At 41.1% G+C, this 23,061-nt stretch overlaps 1 protein-coding gene across 1 annotated transcript in view; it reads right to left on the reverse strand.

The window, feature by feature from the left end:
- The window catches only part of LOC138968599 (CD109 antigen-like), a 47,818-nt gene that overhangs the window by 11,439 nt on the left and 13,318 nt on the right, over positions 1–23,061 (reverse strand). Inside the window, exons 7-23 of the mRNA XM_070341193.1 lie at positions 22,544–22,583; positions 19,328–19,415; positions 19,007–19,103; positions 17,232–17,543; positions 16,522–16,776; positions 15,477–15,569; positions 11,237–11,299; positions 10,105–10,299; positions 8,218–8,367; positions 7,673–7,774; positions 6,365–6,434; positions 3,869–4,081; positions 3,357–3,432; positions 2,792–2,906; positions 1,685–1,798; positions 813–932; positions 373–504 (exon numbers count right to left, since the gene is read on the reverse strand). Coding sequence (XP_070197294.1) covers positions 373–504; positions 813–932; positions 1,685–1,798; positions 2,792–2,906; positions 3,357–3,432; positions 3,869–4,081; positions 6,365–6,434; positions 7,673–7,774; positions 8,218–8,367; positions 10,105–10,299; positions 11,237–11,299; positions 15,477–15,569; positions 16,522–16,776; positions 17,232–17,543; positions 19,007–19,103; positions 19,328–19,415; positions 22,544–22,583 — 2,235 coding nt within the window. The remainder of the gene's footprint in view (positions 1–372; positions 505–812; positions 933–1,684; positions 1,799–2,791; positions 2,907–3,356; positions 3,433–3,868; positions 4,082–6,364; positions 6,435–7,672; positions 7,775–8,217; positions 8,368–10,104; positions 10,300–11,236; positions 11,300–15,476; positions 15,570–16,521; positions 16,777–17,231; positions 17,544–19,006; positions 19,104–19,327; positions 19,416–22,543; positions 22,584–23,061) is intronic.

Raw genomic sequence — 23,061 nt, forward strand, 5'->3', positions numbered from 1 at the left:
TACATGTATGCCACAAGCACAAACTTTCTAGGCATGTAGATAACAAAGTGGGATTGTACTCCATACACTGATTTGTATTCTGTTGTATAAGATTGTACTGTACTGGGTGGTACTGTAGCTTATTCTGTTAAACTTTAAAGCTTATTGAGCAGGTGTCTATACTTGCATAACAAATTGAATGTGAAGATGATTTGCTAATTCTAAATAACTATTGTAAACGCATACACTTCATGACTGGAGTAAGGATACCCCACTGCACACAAAAAAGCCGTTTGGCCCTCAACGGTAGAGGAGAGCACATGCTGTCATGCAAAACAGACTGACAATTAGACCAGTCAGCAAACGATACAAAATAAGCTGTAAATCATTTACCAGAGACTTCATCTCCTGCATTTGACGGTCTTCAACCTTTTTCCCCTTCTTCAGGGAAGCCTGGACGAATATGTCACCAATGATCTTTGGGTTTACACAGAACACGGATGTTTTTCTGTCGTTTGTTTGCAGCTGAAAAGAAAGAAGAACAATAATCAGATGAAATGCATTGAAAATAATATCAGGCTTTCTTCAACTGAAAACAGATTTCATAAATGTTACGTTACACCACCTGAGTTTTCCGACCGACAACGGTAAATACTACTGGTCAAAAACTAACTCAGGCACGCACACACCCACTTTAAAGTGATAACATCAAATGCTATTCCAAGGACAGGGAGAATAGTCTTCTCCTGCACTATAAATGGGGCTCGATTTTGTGAAGATGACCTGCACTAAATCAGTCAGTAATATAATGTCATTTTTCGCCAAAAACTCACCGTTCCAAGGTTAGCGACGACTTGGACAGATTTGCGAGTCAGCTTAAACTTTCCACCGGCCTTGCGTCTGATCATCACGTTGTCAAATGCTGTGCTGTTCTTATCCAATGTGAGAGAAGCCTGTAAATGAAGCCAGTTTTTCTCATTGTTGATATTGATTGTTCAATTCATTTAAGTTTAACTTCATGCTCATGTCAAGGAAGTTAATCAATACAGTCTTTAATTTATTTAGTTATTTATTTATAAATAGGTTGATTAACTTACTTAACATAAGCATTCATATCATTAACAACCCATTCACTGTCATAATAGTATTAGGTACCCACTTTGGCAATTATCATAAACAAACCGACGGTCTGACAAAGAAAACACTAGCTGCATATTGCCTATTGTATTACAGAAGTATGTCTTCTAAACAAAGGGAAGTAAGCGCTATTAATGCATATGACATCTTTAATAGAGTAGGTGAGAGTTATTCGGAATCATTCTCCTGGCACCTGAAAGAATAACAAGCACTGAAATGAACAAGCAACTTTCATCCTGTACAGATCTAGAAAGATAATTGCTCACCGTGGAGACCATTTTCCAAGTTGTGGTCTAATTGTTATACCTTGTGTGTTATGTGTTTTCCCACTGAAGTTTAATTACATTCTTCTGACAGTCAAGACCTGTTAACGCCACATCTATGGTTCTTTGTAAAATGTTAAAGCGCAGAGAGCACGACAAATGTATTTGGTTCTTAAACTTTATAAGCTCTTCTTGTGGCAGGGTGGCGCGCTCGGTTACATTTGGCGTCAACCCTCCAAAGATGATTGCTATGCTTCGTGCACTCAGTAACATTTTCATTGTTGCTAGTCTCTAACGTGTCTTACCTCCACTGGGTCCTTGTCGGTGTAGAGAGTGACTGCAGTCATGCACACATCTTCACCACGTACGACTCTAGGAGGTACTTCCAGAGAAAAGAACAGCCTCTTGATTGCCAACAACTGTCAAAAGTCACAAATCTATCACAAAGATGCGGAGTTGTCTGAACAGCTTCGTTGCTTTGTTTTGATCAAAGTGCATCAAAGAAAAAGAAGCATTGTTTTAGTTTTACACACACCCAGCCACACACACACCAAGACACACACACACACACACGATATATATAAACCACAAACCAGACACCATTGCAACACTACTGTGACATATATAGATGATTAAACTGAGAAATAAAGAAAGAACACAGTGACAGTAAACAATATAAGACATACATGATTAAACTGTACATTGAAAAAAGAATAGATTCATAATAAAAAAAACTCAATCCAAAAAGTCAATCAAAAATGAACATACTATCAAAAGTAAAACCATAATTCAATAATAATTCAATAATGTAATAACATAAGTAAATAAGACTATAAAGTTACTGTGCTTGTCACGTACAGGACTACAGGTGCACAGAGCCCCCAGGGCTTTCAGTCGTGCCTAAGGCATCTATCCATTTGAAATTGTACCAATTTTCATTGTTCTTAACTCGAGTCGAAAACTGCAATATTTTTACGAAATCAGGTTCATTATTTTCCGGGCAAGACAGCGTTGGCCTGGATAAGGCTCACATCAGGTTCTGCACGTGAACTAAATATCTCAAAAACCTACATGGAAGCTTACTACTAGTCTATTTGCGAAAGAGAGATTTATTTCTATCTTGGGTAGTTTACGTCAAGACATTGTTTTTGATTACATGAGGAAATTGTTATTTTGGTCCAATCCATTTGCATAAGAACGTTATTACGGGAAATATTAATTACATTTCGGCAGTGGATAAGAACTGGTAACACTAAAGCTATGTGTAGTCATCTGTGGGGTAGTTGTTTAAAGCTGTTGAGTGTTAATATCCTTTTCTGCAACCATTTTTTGTTCAACAGTGCTTTGGCCAGAGCAGCATCTTTAACAACTAAAACATACAGAGATACATTAATAAATTCAAAAACAATGACCTCCACAGACTCTGGCGCCACGGACAGCCCGTCTTCAGGGTGAACGGAGAAGGCACTGATGACATAGGTACTTGGGACCTCTGGCACATCCAGTTTGACGTTTTGTGATTTGTCCCTATTACAATTGGAAACACTGGCTTTAAACTGTTATTGTTTTTTACACCCCCATATGTCTATATAACTTACTTAAAATGCTATTTACAACCCATTTGATAAATTAAAAAAAGTGGGGTTTGTTTTATACAAGAAATGTACTTTCATATAAATCACCGTATCCAGCAACAAATTGACAAATGCGGTGTACACAAATCGAACAGCTTCAATTGCTTCCTGAATGATAGCACTCTGCCGAAATAGTACAGTAAAAATCAGTTTGAACGTTTAACCAATATTATAGGCTTTAAATAATATAACTTGGTTGATGCATGATTAAAATATGAAAAAGTAACACCAAATAATCGCAAGCATTTTCTGTAAAGTAAATTACTAAGTTCTATAGAATTCACATACACGAATCTAATAGGGTAGAATGAAATTAATTCATCCTGGTAAAATGTCTGCTTACTTCAAAACCACACTGTCCCAAAGCCACGTCTCAGGAAGCATCTGCATCAGCTGATCTACAGGTTCAAATGGCTTCGCTGCAAATCAAAAAAGTACACAGATCAGAAAAAAAACTCTTTCACACCTGCTTTTTCAATGCTAGGCTGTATCTTCACCTTCATTTGGACTTTGAAACATTGTAATGATTATATCGAGTAAATAAGCTGACTTTTCGAAATAAAACAAAACCAAACAAAATCAAAGCTTGGGGTTCGACTTTATACATTTATTCTTTTGAAAAACATTTCCAATATCGATTGTACTGGAATTTCAGGAAATCTTTCAGAAAGCTATTTTAGTTCATTTCATAGATTGTCTAATGGTAACGTCCATTCCTGTACAACTTGTGAGACTAGAAACGGTTACATTATTGGATTAGAAGATCCTGATGCCTTTGTACACCAAGTATGAACATAATTGTTTCCTACCGTTTACATCGTGATATGAAAAGTTGAATTTTCACATTTAACTCACGGGGATCCGGTTCAGGTATTTCAGTGGTGGCTGGTGGTGCAGTCGTTGTGGTGGGTCGTCGTGTAGTGGTGGGTCTGCGAGTGGTTGGAGGCCGGGTGGTTGTCGTACGCGTTGTAGTCGTTCTTGTAGTTGTTGTAGTCGGTCTTGTCGTTGTAGTCGACCTTGGCGTTGTAGGTTTTCTGGTCGTCGTTGTGGTGAAGAGATTTCTGTAACCTGCTCAGAAAAAGGTTGGAGATGAAAACCAAATTGACAGCCAATTAAAGCTAGCTGACCTGTAATCATCTGGGTTTGCCCATCAGTTCTTCATCTAAACGAGTACTTCGTCCATTCTTATGAACATATATCGTTCCTGTTTTAGACTGTATGCAATTCCCCCGCTCCACCACGAATAGAAAGCTACGCAAGTAACCAATGTGACATATCTACCTTTACCTCTATACCTTGTCAAAAGACGTCTATAAATACATATAAACAATCTTCCCTCCCATCTCGCCCCCGCTTTGTAGTAGCCGACTTTACGCTCTGCTTGCTCTAAACCTGTCAGGGGTTTCAACTCACCGCGGCGCGCAGTGGCAACTCGCCCTCGAATACCATTCGATGTAGTCATGTTGAAATTGTGACCATTGTCGATCAGGACAAGTAAAATAAAAATCACATTTCTACCTGAGTTATAGAACGCCTTCCAATTTAGGACTTGTAAAACAAATAGAGACAAAACAGATTGGAAATGTGTCTACAGAGGTTCTACAACACGACTTTTGCTAATAAACATATCCAGGTGAACAGAACAAATTAATCAATTACTTCCGATCATTTTCTTTCCTACTAAGAACTCTTGTTTTAACATGGTTTTACACGTGAAGACTATCTCTCTCTCTCTCTCTCTCTCTCTCTCTCTCTCTCTCTCTCTCTCTCTCTCTCTCTCTCTCTCTCTCTAAACCATAACCCTTTTCTTATTACTATTTACATTATGTACGTCTGTAAGTAACAATAACCTTGTCAATTTTACTATCTATATTATGTGCGTCTGTATTAAGTGTTTGTATAAGGGACAGGTTGTAAGATTAGGCTTTGCCTAAAACCTCTATCCTTTGGTAATAAAGTTCAGTTTCAGTTTCAGTTTCAGTTTCTCTATCTCAATCTCTCTCTCTCTCTCTCTCTCTCTCTCTCTCTCTCTCTCTCTCTCTCTCTCTCTCTCTCTCTCTCTCTCTTATTCTTGAAACTAAACAGCCTGTTTATGGCACAGCTTAACGATGCATTGCTGCTATGTTTTGTTTTTTGTTTGCTTTTGTTTTAGATCACATTATGTTAGAAGGACATGTTGGAAGATTAGGCTAAGCCTAAAACCTTTATCCTTATGTAATAAAGTTCTGAGTTCTGAGTTCTTATTGAAACGTCCCAGCAGTGAGTAAGTGTGTGTGCCTGTGACAGAGACGGATTCTGATGAGTAGGGGCGAAATACCACTTATGGAAAACCGTGGGATATTTGGGGGTGGGAGGGGGCGAGATGGGGAGGGGCGAGATGGGGAGGGGCGAGATGGGGAGGGGCGAGATGGGGAGGGGCAAGATGGGGAGGGGGCGAGATGGGGAGGGGCAAGATGGGGAGGGGGCGAGATGGGGAGGGGGCGAGATGGGGAGGGGCAAGATGGGGAGGGGGCGAGATGGGGAGGGGGCGAGATGGGGAGGGGGCGAGATGGGGAGGGGCGAGATGGGGAGGGGCGAGATGGGGAGGGGCGAGATGGGGAGGGGCAAGATGGGGAGGGGGCGAGATGGGGAGGGGGCGAGATGGGGAGGGGCAAGATGGGGAGGGGGCGAGATGGGGAGGGGCAAGATGGGGAGGGGGCGAGATGGGGAGGGGGCGAGATGGGGAGGGGGCGAGATGGGGAGGGGGCGAGATGGGGAGGGGCGAGATGGGGAGGGGCGAGATGGGGAGGGGGCGAGATGGGGAGGGGGCGAGATGGGGAGGGGCGAGATGGGGAGGGGCGAGATGGGGAGGGGGCGAGATGGGGAGGGGGCGAGATGGGGAGGGGGCGAGATGGGGAGGGGCGAGATGGGGAGGGGGCGAGATGGGGAGGGGGCGAGATGGGGAGGGGCGAGATGGGGAGGGGGCGAGATGGGGAGGGGGCGAGATGGGGAGGGGCGAGATGGGGAGGGGGCGAGATGGGGAGGGGCGAGATGGGGAGGGGGCGAGATGGGGAGGGGGCGAGATGGGGAGGGGGCGAGATGGGGAGGGGGCGAGATGGGGAGGGGGCGAGATGGGGAGGGGCGAGATGGGGAGGGGGCGAGATGGGGAGGGGCGAGATGGGGAGGGGGCGAGATGGGGAGGGGCGAGATGGGGAGGGGGCGAGATGGGGAGGGGCGAGATGGGAGAGGGCGAGTCGGACGTCTCCGAGTGAAGACTCCCCAATAACTCCTGTTGCTTTTGCGTGAGTTGTGTAATCTTAGAGTAGAACCCCATTGTAACACATCACTAATACAAGAAAAAAAAATCCTTACGGTATGGGATGTGATCCAGATAGTACGTCCCTGGAACAACTCCATCAGTGATGAAACCAACCCTTGTACTCTGTACAAATCGAGAGATGGGTTTTACTTCAGCTGTAATGATACAGCGTGCCTTTTGGACTGAGTTAAACTCATTCATGATCACAATTTTACACACGTCTTGTGCAGCTGCAATAAGCACGCTTACAAATACAAAGCTCTAATGCAATTGAATCAAACAAAACATGAAGTGCCAAGACACAAGAAAGTCACAGACACACACATGCACACAGACACACACATGCACACGAAAAACACACAGACACACAAAAACACACACACACACACACACACACACACACACACACACACACACACACACACACACACACACTAAAACTATCAGACAATAGTTGTAATTCATCAAAGCCTATGACAAACAAACAACACATAAAGGACTGCGCAATAACAAAATAGTTATGTACCCTCTGCCCATTCTGATCAGTCATCGCTCAACGGCTATCGCCAGTTATCTCTCTGACCGGACGCTACAGTCCTACGCGAATCTATCAAAACTAGGAATACACAGTTATCTCCTATATGTTTTTCGCGAGCACTGATCTAAATTTGAGATCAGTGTTCGCGAGACGAAAATGATTGCAGATTGGCCGACTTCGACAGTGATCTCCGTTCTGTTCTTCACAGTTATGATAAAGACATCGTTCTAAGGTCAAAACAAGTCGAAATTTTGGGACTGCTGCTGGAAGGAGACCGTAATATATGGTTTCATCACTGTCAACTGGTTACAGAAAAAATCGTCTGCTCCAGTGAGCGCCGAAACCAAACGGTTGATTATCACGTGACACTTTTACCATATTTAGAGTTGTTTGCACAGTAAATACAGCCGCGAAAAATAGCTCGCTTGAAACTGTCTTACATATCAATTCCTTTGTAATTTAAAAATTACAAAACACCATGAAAAATCATTATCGACGATCGCGAATCTGCTTATATCAATAATACATTACAAAAAGCTCTAAATATGTATAAAAAAAAATCGGTTTTCTTGCCAGACAAGGAAACTCAAGGCATCCTGTCAGGGAGAGAATGAGCCGAACTCATTTTGACCTGAGGTCAGGATGCCCTCTGCCAACATTTGCCAGAAAAACACAAGGCTGGTCAATAAACGGACAGATTATATATTTAACTTTAGATAAAAACGAACATTATGTACCCTCTGCCAACATTTGCCAGACAAACACAAGGCCGGTCAATAAACAGACAGATTATATTTAACTTTAGATAAAAACAAACACGTACGTTAAATACATCATCTGTATCCCTGGCATAATAGTAGTACATGATTTGTCCATTGCGCCAGTACACGCCACTGCCGCCCATTGATGCCAGCTCAGTCAGCAGCTAAAGGTAATATGAGACACATATTACAAGTTCAACACATACATTCATTTGCTGTAAGTTGTTCAAAATGTTGTTGATTGTGTCTGCACCCAGAATATATTCATATCAAGGACATCTAGTGCAATGAGATCCGCAGTAAACACATGTCTTAGAGGCATCACGTAAAGTAGCAAAATGCTATTAGTTTTATTGGTCACTAGAAGCTTCATTTGCTTGGCCTCAAAGGACAAAGGAAATGAATTGGCATCTGGAACCCAAGTGTCTAAAACTCACATGAAAGCAAACTCACATAAAAACAAATGGTTGATTTTGATACATGCTTATGGGTCTCTTTTAAAAGACTGTTTACTTGTAAGTAGTGTCATGAGATTGTCTAGGAATATTAATTATCTTTCTGCTACCAGAAAATTAACTCAACATGATTGGCTTGGCAGAATACTCACGTCATCTTTTGTGATGTCATTTCTTTTGCCCAGCATCTTGACAGCCTTGTCTACCCCCAGTAGGAACACGGTGCTTCCAGAACTGCCTTTGACTTGCAGACTGGCCTTTTTCCCAGGTTTTACTTCTGACTTCTTAAACTTCAACGACAGCTGTTGAAGAAAAAGACATGTTTTGCATTGAACGGTTGAAGCCGTTAACTCTAAAGACGGACACCGGCACGGTTGGCCTAGTGGTAAGGCGTCCGCCCCGTGATCAGGAGGTCGTGGGTTCGAACCCCGGCCAGGTCATACCTAAGACTTTAAAATTGGCAATCTAGTGGCTGCTCCGCCTGGCGTCTGGCATTATGGGGTTAGTGCTAGGACTGGTTGGTCCGGTGTCAGAATAATGTGACTGGGTGAGACATGAAGCCTGTGCTGCGACTTCTGTCTTGTGTGTGGCGCACGTTAAATGTCAAAGCAGCACCGCCCTTATATGGCCCTTCGTGGTCGGCTGGGCGTTAAGCAAACAAACAAACCAAACTAAAGACGGACAGAGTGCACCATATTTTAACTCAGACTTTTTAAACATTATGATACATTTTTGTATGATGGCTTATGAGTTTGTACTATGATACCTTTACCGAAATAATCTTGTATGTTTGGTTTTGCAATGTTATACCCCCATTCCACACATCCGTTCTAGGTCCCGTTCCCGTATCGACCAAGGAACGGCACGGGAATGGGAGGGATCGGGAGGGTACCTAAATGGAACGCCAATGGACGTTAAAGGAAATCCTTTGAACGATAGGAACGGTTGGGACGGGTGAGTTCGGGCTGCATGTTCAAAATGTTAGCCATTCCCCGCCCGTTCCAAATGAACGGTAATGGAACCTTAACACATCGGTGATGGAACTGATGGATCGTTAATGGAACTTAACGCAATGGTAACGCAACGTAAGCGCTCTCACACACTGCGTTGTCATACCTCCATTCCACACATCCGTTCTAGCAAAGATGCCAAAAACGGCCGTTTGCGCAGCGTCTGATCGTAGTGTCAGCTGTCCTCAGGAAGCTAGAACGGATGTGTGGAATGGGGGTATTAAGTCAAGTGTCTATTTCGTGCCTTTAATGTTTTTATTTCTTTTGTGCAAGTATGGTAATGCTGGCGTTCTGTTTAATAAGTATTATGTTCTCAGGTAAAATCTTATTCTTTTCAACTGTAAACACTTTTGCTTCATGAACATTTATTGCAGGTTGAGAATCCATTTTCTAGTAAAGGGAATCTTTAAACCACCATGACAGCTTATACCAGACTGTAAGAAGAATGTTAAGGAGGTAAACCTAAGGTAAAATTATATATGATCGGCCTTAGAGCTAAAAGGTTGGATTGGGGGGTTGTTGTGTCATGTTTTTGTCATGTTTTCAGACTGTATTTTCTCCACACCGTACTTTCTCCGCCACTGTTGATTTTTGTTCTAGCTTTTGCACGTGAGAAGACACTGTGTTTCACTCGCTTTTGCAAGAGGTGCAGATTTTAAATCGACCAAATGAGCAACAGAGTTTGGTTTGGGGGGGGGGGGGGGGGGAAATAGATGACAACACACACAAACAATGCCGTATTATCAATTTTGTAGCATTCTATTATTCAAATCTAAATACTGTGTTGGGTGGTCTTTTCAGACAGTTTATAGTCTCCAGTGGACAGTGTGTTTGGTAACGCTGTGCTTTGCGTTTTAGCCCCATAAAGCACATCATGTTTGACTTCCTGAGTTTAACAGTACTTATGTGCTACGGGGAATGTGTAGCCATTATGAAGAAATCGGTTTACTGTAATTCAATTAAACAATTTATTCAAAGGGTTTTAACATAGTAAAATGGCTTGTTTTCTAGAGATCCACTTCATCATACCTCATTTGCAAACTCTCCGTCGACCAGTAGCACCAGTTTCTCGGCCACCACCTCACCGCCCTCAGCCTCAAAGAACACCATCACATCAGAAGCAGGGTACATGTCTTGGGTGACGTCCACTGAAAACTCTTGTTTCTTGCTCTTGGAAGACTTGGACACCTTCTTGAATTGTACCACCTTGCCCTTTGCCAAAACCTGCAACAACAAGAGGCAGAACATGACAGTATGTTAGCTTTTAAACGGGCCACAAAGCTGAAGCTATTTCCCTCCCCCTTATGTCCGTGTGACAAGAATCAGACAGCAGAGCACATCCTGCAGGCTTGTCCATACCACAGTGCTCTGAGGGACACCATCTGGCCAGAGGAGACAGCGCTACAAAAGAAGCTATACGGCCCCAGAGAGGACTTGGAGAGGACAGCACGTTTCGCCCTGCAGTCCGGACTGACGATCAAACAGCGAACGACAAGAAGAAAAGACAAGAAGAAACCGGCTATAGTAAGTATCGTTTCAACAGAGATACATACACCAAGTACACGAGAAAGTTACCGCCCAAACGGGAGTCAGCCGCAGTGTTGGATTGGTTTAAACTGAGATTTGTTGTGATTTCAACGAATCAGAACCCGCAGTTTGTTCTCTCTCGTTTGAGTGCCACCCGCTTTCCGTTGGTGCACCTCGGCCGAGATGTCTAGGCATGATGTCTCTGTACAGAGTGGGTCTATTTGGTCGGTTGCAGTTGTTGAGCCCTACAGGCACCTGTGCACCCATCGATATCACCCAACTGGAGCTATGATCGTTTTCTCTAAATTTATCTCTGTTGATACACCACTGGCACTGTAGTATGAAGAAGGAATTGCACAAGGGTAAGGTCACAATTTTGCTCCAGGTCGGATGCATTGTATGTTCCCCCCCCCCCCTATTTCGCCAGCAAGGCAAGGGTAGAGTATGGACACTCTTTTTGGTTAAACAATTTAGCCATATAAACTCCCACCAAAAACACAAACACTTTAAAGTCATCGGAAGTCACCAATTAAGGTTTAATTAAGCAGTGTATGTGTGTGTGTGTGTGTGTGTGTGTGTGTGTGTGTGTGTGTGTGTGCGCATTATGTTATGCTGCTTGCAAAAGACACCGTACCTGATAGGTGAAGCTTCCGAAATCCTTGTTCGAAGTGGCCACGATTTTCACTGATTTTCCAACCTGAAAAGGTAACATTTATCACAGATCACATATAACATGAAACAGCCATGACTATCTTTGTGACGCATAAGTAAAGAAAATCGATTGCAAGCGTTTGAAGTACGATTTTTTCCAGTTTTTCTTTTTCTTCCTGAATGATCCCACGCTTTGCCCACTTTGTTCCTGAATAATTACGAACAATATATATTGTAACTAGATGAATACCCGCTTCGCCGGGTACGGCTTCACCGAGAAGAAGTAAGGAAGGGAGATAAACGCGCAAAACACTGGAGAAGATAAGGAAGAGTTACTGGGAATGGATGTACAGAAAAACCAAAATCGGTTCAGCGCTGCGCGCTGAGAGCACGCACGTGTTCAAAATTTTCCACGATTGTGTCCGGGGTCTACCTGAATATGCCCACCAAATTTGAAGCAGATCCATCGAGAACTTTGGCCGTGAATCGCGAACACACAGACAGACAGACAGACAGACACAAGCCGTATAAACAGAGGCTCGGTAATACCTGAAAATCGACCCTAGAGAAACTATGCACGATATTTAGGACGAGGTGTGTAAGTTTTTTTTATCCCATTACTCCGACGTTTTCATTAAAAAACACCACTTTTTGACACAAACTCTGCGAGTGCCTGTTTTCTGCTGGCCAAACCTTCAGCGACCGCAAATCGTGTCATCAAATTCATGTGCGAAACGAGAAACGAGTCCCCTTTTGTCTTTTTGGTAAACGCGCCATAGAACGTCTGCTTTTGGATTTAGTCATCAATACTGCTTAAAATAACGAATTACAGAGATTGCGCAGTTCAATGCATTTGAAACTGTGCAGTTACCGGCCAGTTTCAGTCGGTGACCCAAGTCGGTTGTCAGAGGCATTCGCCAAAAAGACCGCGAGTGTGCGATTTTACAAGCAATGAGGATGTCGAGGATGATTGCTGAATTTGTGCTTATTCGAGCTGTTGTGCTTCAGTGTTCAAATTTGGATTACTTACTTCTTCAATCGTCATTTAGGTGAGCCTTACTTTGATGTCTGGCTTTCAGTCTTAGGCCAGTAAGTTATCTGTACTGTACTGCGGTAAGCTTAGTTTTGTTCTGCTGGTCTATTCAATGTAGGTCAAAACTTGTAAATCTATCTGCCTGCTTGACCTGAACCTAGACACCGTTGTTTACTTTAAAATTGAAAAATAACACACGCAAGATCCGACCTTCTTTGCCACCTTTTATTTTAACCGTATCTCCAACTTTGTAAGTGGCAATTTCCATGTTGCTGGTCAACTTGATCAGTAAGCTTAGCTTGTACTTCTATAGCAGACGACAGATCTGCAGCAGACGACAGATGGGACAGCCTTGTTCTGTTGAACCAGATTTAGCAATCAATGCTCTAAAACCAATTAGACTTTGGGAGGGCGTCAATCCACGATGAAGACCGAGAAGTTTCAAGGAAGCATGTTAATGTTATTGTAATTCAATCTGGCGACGATCCCTTTCCTGCTTTCATGCGATGGTAAACAGACAGAATTGGTTCTGTTCTGTTCACACACTACTTTCAGTCCACCGCAAGGGTCAGTCCCAAGAAATATGTCTCTGTATTCCTATCGTATCACTCTGTTCCTGTTTTGTTTTCTTTCCCATACATTTTCCCTTCTTTTTTGACGGGTTTCTGGACAGCAAACTCTAAAACAAATTCTTTTCATTACAAAGCGATCTTTGGAATTGACTGACGTAGTCCGGAAGAATTCATGCATCAACTTTCGTCACGTATTCGACGTGATCACTTCGCATACCATATGGTCTCGGTATTTCGTTGGCCTTCATATTTCCTACTTGTAAAATGACCCTCAAAGCTAACCGAGACTAGTTGAGGTTGTATCAATGCGCCTCGCCAGCAGGTGGTTAATGGCTTTTATACAACTCCTGTAATGCAACCGAGGGGTGGATTAAATCTAGTTGATTATTTTTAGACAAGTGAGAAATTAGAACGAACTACTTTGATTACACCAAAATCACACGTGGATTATTCGAAGTAAAAATAAAGAGGACTAAAAAATAATCAATACTCGAATGTATTTTTAGAACATGACATCATTTGAAACCTAGACGATTGGACCTGTTGCGGCAGAATACAACGTTGACTCAAAACTGTAACAACAATGGCTGACGTGTGTACACGCATACCTCGCCAGGTTTGTTTTTGTGACTAGTCGACAGACGATGCCATTTGCTTTGTGTGTGTTTTTGTTGTTGCTTACTGTACATGACATACATTACGTGTAAAATCCAGTTCTTTAACAGGCAACAAACCTTGCAAATTTCCAGAAGCTGCAATCTAAAGCGACCTATCTTTGATTCTAGCAGACGATCTCTCCAATGTTTAACACAAAATCAGCAAACTCTCCTGTCACATAGAACGTCCATTATATAGTGCAATGTTGAAATGAAGTTACCGGTCTGAAACATTTAGTCGTTTCTTCTGAGACAATCCTTGTTCTCTTATCATCTACAGATTTACCGCAGTCTTCACCACGCGAATTCACAACAGATGTCAGACTTTCGAACATACAATCTACGTAGGCAAGTATGATACGTCATGACGTCATATGATTCCTAGCATATTGACGTAATGCTAAACATCCGGTTATCCCGAGTTTTCTCCGTAATACATGTCCGTGGGTTTTTCAATGTTCGGTTATATCCGTGGCTTCATGCGCCGAAAGGGAACCGTCGTCTGCAATCAGTCAACGTCATGGACCATTTTGGTACTTGTTGCTGACAAAAACATGATTTTAACACAGAATGTAATGTCAGAATAGCTATATAAACGCTATTGTGTTTTAATCGTAGCAATAGGGTCCGATATTTAGACGAGACAAGTATAATGCCGACGAGTCGGAGACTAAGAATAAAGTAAAACAATAGGGACTATTTGAATGACGCGCATTTGACACTCTGAGTGATTAGGCTGAAATGAAATTGCCTACAAAATGTCGTCTGCATGACTGCATGTTCGACCCGTGTTGTTCTTTGTATAAATAGCTTAAACAATGACAACTCGTTGATTACTGGAAAATAAACCACTCGTGGGTATTTGCAGCCGCTTGGAATTCACTCGTGTGCTCCGCACACTCGTGAATTAGGCCTACCAAGCGGCTGCAAATACCCACTCGTGGTTTATTTTCCAGTAATCAACTCGTGGTCATTGTTTAAGCTCTATTTTTAGCGAGTGGTTATCGACAATTAATGACTGGTAATTTTTGATGAGTTGGGGCATTCTGACCAATCACAGGATCTGTTTAATTAAAACGCCAACTTGATTGAATTACAATGTGTAAATGGTTGAGAAGAAGTGTTTAACATAACCCCTAACTCGCTGAACAAAATGAACAGAAAAACAAATGTCACAAAATGTGAAATCAGACAATTATGGAGATTAAACATTAAAGCAATCAATGAGTCTTATATCGCGCATATTCCGTGGGTACAGTTCTAGGCGCTCTGCAGTGATGCCGTGTGAGATGAAATTTTATACGGCCAGTAGATTGCAGCCATTTCGGCGCATATTTACCTTTCACGGCCTATTATTCCAAGTCACACGGGTATAGGTAGACAATTATTAACTGTGCCTAAGCAATTTTGCCAGGAAAGACCCTTTTGTCAATCGTGGGATCTTTAACGTGCACACCCAATGTAGTGTACACGGGGGGAGGTTCGGACACCGAAGAGAGTCTGCACACAAAGTTGACTCTGTGAAATAAATTTCCGCCGAACCTGGGATCGAACTCACGCTGACAGCGGCCAACTGAATACAAATCCAGCGCGCTACCAACTGAGCTATATCCCCGCCCCGTGTGTTTATTTTTACCCAGAATCATTCGATGAATCAATTCGATATTCTCTTGTTCAGAACTTATTAACGGGGCTTTTCCTTTTTTCCTTTTTGTACTGAAGCTCATTTTGGCTGTACTATATCTGCCCGGACTATACCAACAGACACACTTTGAGCCAACATATTTTTTAAAGGTGTTTTCCGAGACAAAGAAAATATAAACTGTACATTAAACTTTAACGTTTAATGCTTGTATGTTGATCAATCACATTCATATATGGACAAACAGGATTGTTCGCAACATTCTGGCTGATACTTGTACACAAACCAGAAGATTATATAATGGTAAGCAGTCCGCTTACCTTTGCGACTGGCGATTTCATTCTGAGTTGCAGGTACGTTTTTGATGGTGAAGTGTACTTGGGAATGGACCTGGTCGTTTGCCCACCTCCGCTCTGCAACCAGAAGAAGAGAAAATAATGTTGGTTTTTTCGCAGTAAACAAATAACTGAACTAAAAAAGGGTTTGGAAGTTAAATCTCTATTCTTATGTTTATGTTGAGCTCATAATAATTTGCTTTGCCCATGCTCGCAACACAATCGAAAAAGTTCAAATTCCATCTCACACACTTAGAGCAAATGTCTATGCTTCCCGTCTATCCGTTTGTTTTGAAGTTGCAAAAGTGCAAACCAAAACAAACCAAATCATAATAGCTTACTACATGTTTTAGCCATCTCGAATTCAGGAAAAAGTAATTACTGTGAAAACAAGATCTGCACAAACTGTCTTTGTTGCTGAAAGAATGTCTGAAGTATTGACGGAGTGCAACATTGAATTTTACTCTACGCATATGAATGTAGCTAATTGGCACAACTGGATCCATGGACGTTTACCAGACGACCTGATAGTTATAAAATGAGGTACATATTGAGGACCTATCATGAAAACGTTTTCTTCTAAATGTATACTTAGGTGTTCCCCGATGGGGGAATCTGACTACCACTTCCTCAACTAATACGACTTCTGTTCAGTACGCCCTCTACGAGACATAAAAAAACCCGCTATTTGCAAGCTAAGAATTACTTCAAACAATGGACACATGTACATATAAGTTTTGTGAAACCTGTCCCTGTAGCTCATACGTCTTCAGGGGCGGATCAAGGGGTAATGGAGGTGGGGCTTCCAAATTGTGACCGAGGTCGAGAGGCCGCCCAGGTCAAGGGGTGAAGTCCTGGTCAGGGGATCTCGGACTCTCAAGATATGAGGTGCATTGTAGGCCTCTCCTGGAAGATAATAAGGTTAATCACCAGTGTAAATCTATTCCCTTTTTGATTTTGGATCCTAGATCCGCCCCTGTTCTTACTCTCTTCTGACTTAGCTGATTAGCACTAGGCTCTTCTGACTCACCATCATGGCGTTGACAAACATATATGTAGCATCTGCTGGAGAGTCGATCTCCCAGACTGCCACACCCTCGCTGTTGAGAGGTACAACTTTTGACCTCAGCACCAGTTTTTGCGAGGGTGGTTGCTGCCAGTTGTAATAAGTGCTGGAACCGTCCAGAGCTGTCGACCACGGTCTGTAGTAGTACATATTATAGCGTACAGAGTACTTGGTGGGGTTCTCCACGCGGTCTTTGTAGTCTGGCGTCATTGCTTCAACCTAAATAAAAAAAAGTCAGGAAATTGAAGTTATTAGAAGCAAGAAAATAATACCAGACGATTTCCATTGTAAACTAAGTATTGGCTGACATACATGCATAAGCACCCCTCCACACACACACACACGCACACACATATATACTCTCTCTCTCTCTCTCTCTCTCTCTCTCAAAAATCCTCCACATATTCAAAAGTGGCAATCAATTTTGATCCATCTAACTGTAAATCTATTTCAGTTGTATTTATTTTTTTATATCAAAACATTTGTGAAAAAACTCTCGACGTTAAATAAAGATGTCTTATCTTATCTTACCTTACCTGTCCTGTCTTGTCTTGTCTCTCCCTCTCTCTCTCTCCCCGACCCCCCCCCCCCTCCACCTCACACACAAGGGAACATTCCTTTCTACTAACTAAACAAACCCAACAGGAAGCCCTGCCAGATGTCCCTATACTTACGAAAAAAGTAATCGGCAAGTCTGGTTTGAAGGATCGGGGAGTGGGCGCTATGAAGCGCAATACCATCGGATTGGTATGGAACCGCAGCGTCTTCTCTTTCGCAGACATGTCCTCCGTAACACGTTCAGTCACCACAGCTCTGAAGTTGAGAGTTTTGTAATTCATGGTGAACGTTTTTCTGCGTGACGCTAAGTACGTTGGGGTGTAGGTTCTTGGGTAGAGTTCAGCCCACCATTGGTAGGTTGCATTGAAGGCCATATCTGCAAGTTCTTCTTTGGTGAACTCAACCTCTCCCTGTCCTTTGTCGTTCAGCTGTTAACAGACAATAACATAGTGTAAACTAAGAGCAATTTTGTGTGCAAACAACATCATTCGAGTGTTTCAAGCTTCAAAGGAAAAAAGACTAAATTCTAAACTGTAATGCTTTCTGACTCACAGGAGGTTTACAAAACGATGGAACCTTTTCACGAAAACAGCAGTCGTAACCTAACGAGACACATTTCCAGTAGCATTCATCACGTTTAAATGACACATACGGGTCACTTCAGTTGCTTCTTAGCACATGTGAACCCCACAACAGTGTGCATGCTTTATTCAACCCCGACTATGCTTTAATCCCACACGGCCTGGAATCGTGTGCGGCTTCGAAGCGAAACTAAATCTTTCTGCAATAACATGTTATTGTGTACCTCTGAATCTGAAATACAACGAATGATTGCCAGTGACACAAAACAGGGTTGCGTTTGGCTTCAAAGAAACTGTAACGATTTGCAGAAACTTCGTCTGCTTAGGTAATGGTACGATTCATCTCATGTGATATGATGGTAGTCTTGTCGCGGCAGTACGTTTTGAAGCACAATACTCAATCTACACAGGCACCGCAACAAAAAGTATCAAATGCACGGAAATCTCAGTCCACTAGCATCACCAAGTTGCATGATTTCTCCGTCATTGAAAAGAGCTGCATCTTACAATCACCAGTTACTCACACACCCACCTCGCTTGACATACTCTGGACTCTGTACTTTCAAACTTGTAAAACTTCGTATTGTGTTGACTTCGTTTTTTGACAATGTTTGTTTTACAGGCTGTCAATTTATTTTTTAGATTTTAAAAGTTCGGTTTAGCACCATAACGAGGCTTTCAGTTGCTTCCTATATGTCTACGCAAAATACATTCTTTAAGAAATGCTAGATCTCTATGGAGAGCTGCACTGATAGTGCTCTCTAGCGGTAAGTTTTCAAACGAAAGAATGTTTGTACTGTAATGTAACAGCCTAAAAGTGTCTGTGATCAGAAAAAAATGGTTTACCGGAGGCGGATGGGGCCTTTGAAGTCAAACTGAATACCCCTAGAGTGAGATTTCCCAACGTCTAGAATGACTTTGGTTGGGCGTGAAATGATCTCAGATTTTCAAATGTTAGCATAAGACACAGTTTTTGTTTTCCCTTATGAGGAACACAAGCACAATGATTCCCAGGTGCTCATTTTGTATTTATTTGTAATATTTATAGTGGTATCCAAAGGAACTGATTTATCTAAGACTTTCTCAAGTGTTATTCTGTACACGTCAGATGCAAAGGCACCTCTTCTTATTCTAAGGTATAATAGGATTGTTTACAACATCATTTATTGCAGAAAAAGAGCATGTATTACCAATTTAAACAGTGGTGTTTTTTGGGGGCGTTATTCACTAAACTCGAGGTAGGTATGGCGATTGAAAAAGGTAACTCTATATTCCAATATTTAGAAATAGACACATTAAGATGAACTCACCTGAAACTGACGGACCACCGAAGCGCGACCAGGTCTGTAATAGCTGAGAGTAACATTCATGAAGCCAGATCCCTGGACGGGAGTGCCATGCAGATATCTGTTATACAAAGCGTTAAACATATTTGTGTATTTCAAAGCAGAACGCTGTCCCATTCTATCAAGAAGCAGAATCAACACATGCACACACACAAAAATAAACCGAAAGGTGATCCGAAGCGTCAGACAGACAGAGAGGGACAGAGGCATTGAGAGACAGAATGCGTGAAGAACATTGGGTCTCCAGACCTCAAGTTTCAAGTGATAAAAGAATATACGACTTACTTTGCGACCACTGTCGCAGTCAATTTGTCTTCTGACACTAGAGCGTATCCTTTGTCGAACTTGACCCGAACGTCGAACTGTGGCTCATCTGTGTAATATTGTTTAGATATATTTTAAACAAAGACATTTCAGTTGTACTTGATCAACCAATAAAAAATAAATGTTATCAAATTTGATGACAACATAAGTATTCATTTAGTTATAACATTATCACAGGACACTGCCTAATCTGCCCGCCCATAGATAAAATTATTCAATAATTGATCATTGTATCTCAATATAAGTAAAGATTTCCAAGATGGATATCCAAGAGATCCCCTTCAAATATATATATACCATCACTGACTATTGTTAAACTATTTGATATTTCATCATCAACATTATTTGTCTCCAGCAAACCTGCTTGATTATGAAGATCATTCAACAATGCCACCTCTCAGAAAAAGACTCATGATTATTAATACCACATTTGTGTACAGCTTCCCTGAAGTTTTGCATCTAGTTTTTGAACATAGAACATTCCGGGTAATTAAACCATGGCGGCTGGTAGGGACAATTAAATTCAGACAATAGACCGTTTTAATTCAAGTTTACAATATTCAGATAGTGCAGTGGGTTTTTTAGTTGTTTTTTTTTTAAACTTTTTTTATTTATTCATACTTCTACAATTCTGTTTAACTTAGGCGAACATACATTTCTGATGACCAACAGACATTGTTATTATGTTTGCATTAAACTGGCGTTTTCTGAACTATATTTTACATACATTCGATTTATATTTACGCAGTTTAATCAGATTCCTATATCAATTCACCTCCTTATCGACATCATCTGTTTAACGTGGAGCAGTTGTCTGTTTCTTTTTGCAAGATTGTTTCCTTGTGCTACACATTTGGCTGGCAGAGACTGGTTAAACTAGTACCAATGCGCCTTGTAAACATGCTACCAATGGGTGGCGTTCAACAATAACTGATGACCAGTGATCAATCATGGGTCTAGGCGGTCAGAGATTCTGTGTCTAACCCCCAACTTTATTAAAGTAGAACACATATCAACAACATTAAACGCCACGTTTTGTGCACATGCATATGTTTTGAATAAAAACGTCAAAGAATTTGTTCAAGAACTACCAAAATTGGTAGACACACTATCATCATAATAATTATGGTTCACAACCGGAACCATCTGTTGATATTATTCTACCGCCTGAAAATGGGTCATTGAAAAATATCTACAGATTGCTGTGCTTTTGTTCTATTGAAATTTGTAAAAGTTTATGTAAAACCGATTAAACCAATGATGTGTATATATAGCGTTGTATTTCTCTGGACTGGATATAGACAAGTGTGTCATTGTATCCAATATCAATCTGTCATATTTCTTTTACATAATTATATCTAATCTACTTTTATTTCATCTTACGTTATCTAACCTTATTTCACCTTATCATATTTAACCATGTGGAATGTTCCTCGAAGCTTAACACTCTAAACATTCAAAGACTTTCTTGACCAGATTTCTCGATTCCAAACATACTCTTTAAACATGACTTTGCTAAAAGGCTGATCGTACACGAATACGTATCTCTCAATTTGCAATAACAATCATGTTTTACACACGAGACGAATATTATACTCATCAACTAAAGTGTATTATGATGTGTTGATGTCCAGTGAATTTAAACCAAAGTGTTGTGATGCATGGGTAGCAAAATTAGGCACAAATGTTAACTGGAGGCACAGTGCAGCTCACAGCCTTCGTTTTGCGTTTTTGTTGCAGCTGAGTGCATTTACAGTTCAAAAATCCTCCTATGGTAGTAAAACAAACCCAAAACTACCCAACGACGACATCTGTGAAGCTCGACAGTTTCTTGTTCACGCGAGTGCATAAATTAACCTAGTTATCATAGTGGTGTTTGGTCGGAGTTCGATTCAACTGAGTGATTCCGGCCTCCATTTTGTTTTACACAAACTCATGATGATGTCTGACATAGTTTGCTAGTGACGTGTCTTTTTGTGCATGATTTGATCTACCTGATCTAAATTTAGATCCAAAAATAGGTCAAGACCAGCCGGGACAGAGTCCGAAATTAATTCCTAAAAAAAATTGCAGTTCTTGACTCTTTGGGTGCAAGTCAATGAAACTTGGTAGTTCTTCTAACGGATAGCTGCCTGAGGTATGACTAAAAGCCCCAGGGGCCCCGTGCACCTGGATTAGACAAGTTCAGTACCTTTAACTGGGGTTTAACCTTTAAAAAAAAGTCAAGGTATTTCAGAGATAAAGTTGAGATGGTTCCAGATACGATTGGTACACCGGATAATAGCTACGACAGTTATTTTGTTTAATATGGGTGTTGAAAATGACATATCGTGTACTTTTTGTAAAAACGAAAAGGACAGTATTTAGCATATTTTCTGGAACTGCACATGCATTAAGCCTTTTTGGCTTGTGTTTCAAGAAGCTATAAACAAATGTACCAACGCAGCAGTAGTATTGACAGAAACACTTTGTCTTTTTGGTAATGATTTGAATTTTAAAATCAGATGCAATTTTGATTTGATTTTACTTTTGGCTAAGTTTTTCATTTATAAATGCAAAATGGAAAAGATGTTACCAACGTTTTGTAGATTTAAAGTTTATTTGGAATTGAAATATAAAAGTGATGAATATATAGCCAAAATGAATATGAATTGTGTCAAGTTCATTACAAGTTGGACAAGATATAAACATATTTTTGAAATGTAACATGCCAGGGGAGGGTCTAACAAACAAAAGATTTTTCAAGTGTAAGGCCTAAGGACTGTTTTATTCCCAAAGATACATATCTCGATACTCCCTTCTCTTTTTTAACATTATGTGTTTTATTTGCTACCTCCGCTCTCTCTTCCTCACTTCTGTCTTGTTCCCTTCTCTCTTCGACCCTTTTTTTGTAACCATTTCTCTCTCTCTCACTCTCTCTCTCTCTCTCTCTCTCTCTCTCTCTCTCTCTCTCTCTCTCTCTCTCTCTCTCTCTCTCTCACTCTCTCTCTTTTCTGCACTCTCTCGTCCCTACTTTCAACCTCCGCCTCGTACTATTCTTGTGCCTGATGCCTTGTTCCACATACTTGGAAGGAAGCGTTGTTATTATGTAGAAATGATGATGTTTATTTCTTGTACAATGTATGTAAGGTAAAAAAAATACTGTGGATACAAATAAAAATTTAAAAAAATACTCACCAACTTCTGCAATTTTGAACTTCTTAGTTTCCGTCACACCCTGTAAATATGAAAACAGAGTTTTAACCAAAAAAAAAGACAAAAACATTGCTCCAGAATTGATGTCAGATTTACTCCAAAATAATTTAAGCAGATATTTTAAGCAAATGGAATATTTATGAACAAAGAGAAAAAGAGCAAGATAAAGAGAGAGAGAGAAGTCTGAAGTCTGAATGTTTTAATGGGCCCTTTTCATGGAGATGAGCACATCTCAAGCACCAGCATACAAATGCACATAGTGAACAAAAACAAGAACATCCTACTAGTATCGCCCTGTTTCGTTTACGGATTATGGATTACGAATGGAAAGCGCCTTCATGACAAATGTAGAAAAACGTAGCAATAGCGGCTTACTAGTGTTTGAAAACAGCATGGTTAATTTAAACAATGATGGGATTCCAGTGTATTTTCGTGGAATATAATATTCTCTTAACTCAGCATATTTAGGGCATACTAAAACAAAGTGGACTTCATCTTCA

The sequence above is a fragment of the Littorina saxatilis genome, linkage group LG6, assembly GCF_037325665.1.
Source record: "Littorina saxatilis isolate snail1 linkage group LG6, US_GU_Lsax_2.0, whole genome shotgun sequence".
In the NCBI taxonomy this organism is placed as follows: Eukaryota; Metazoa; Mollusca; class Gastropoda; order Littorinimorpha; family Littorinidae; genus Littorina; species Littorina saxatilis.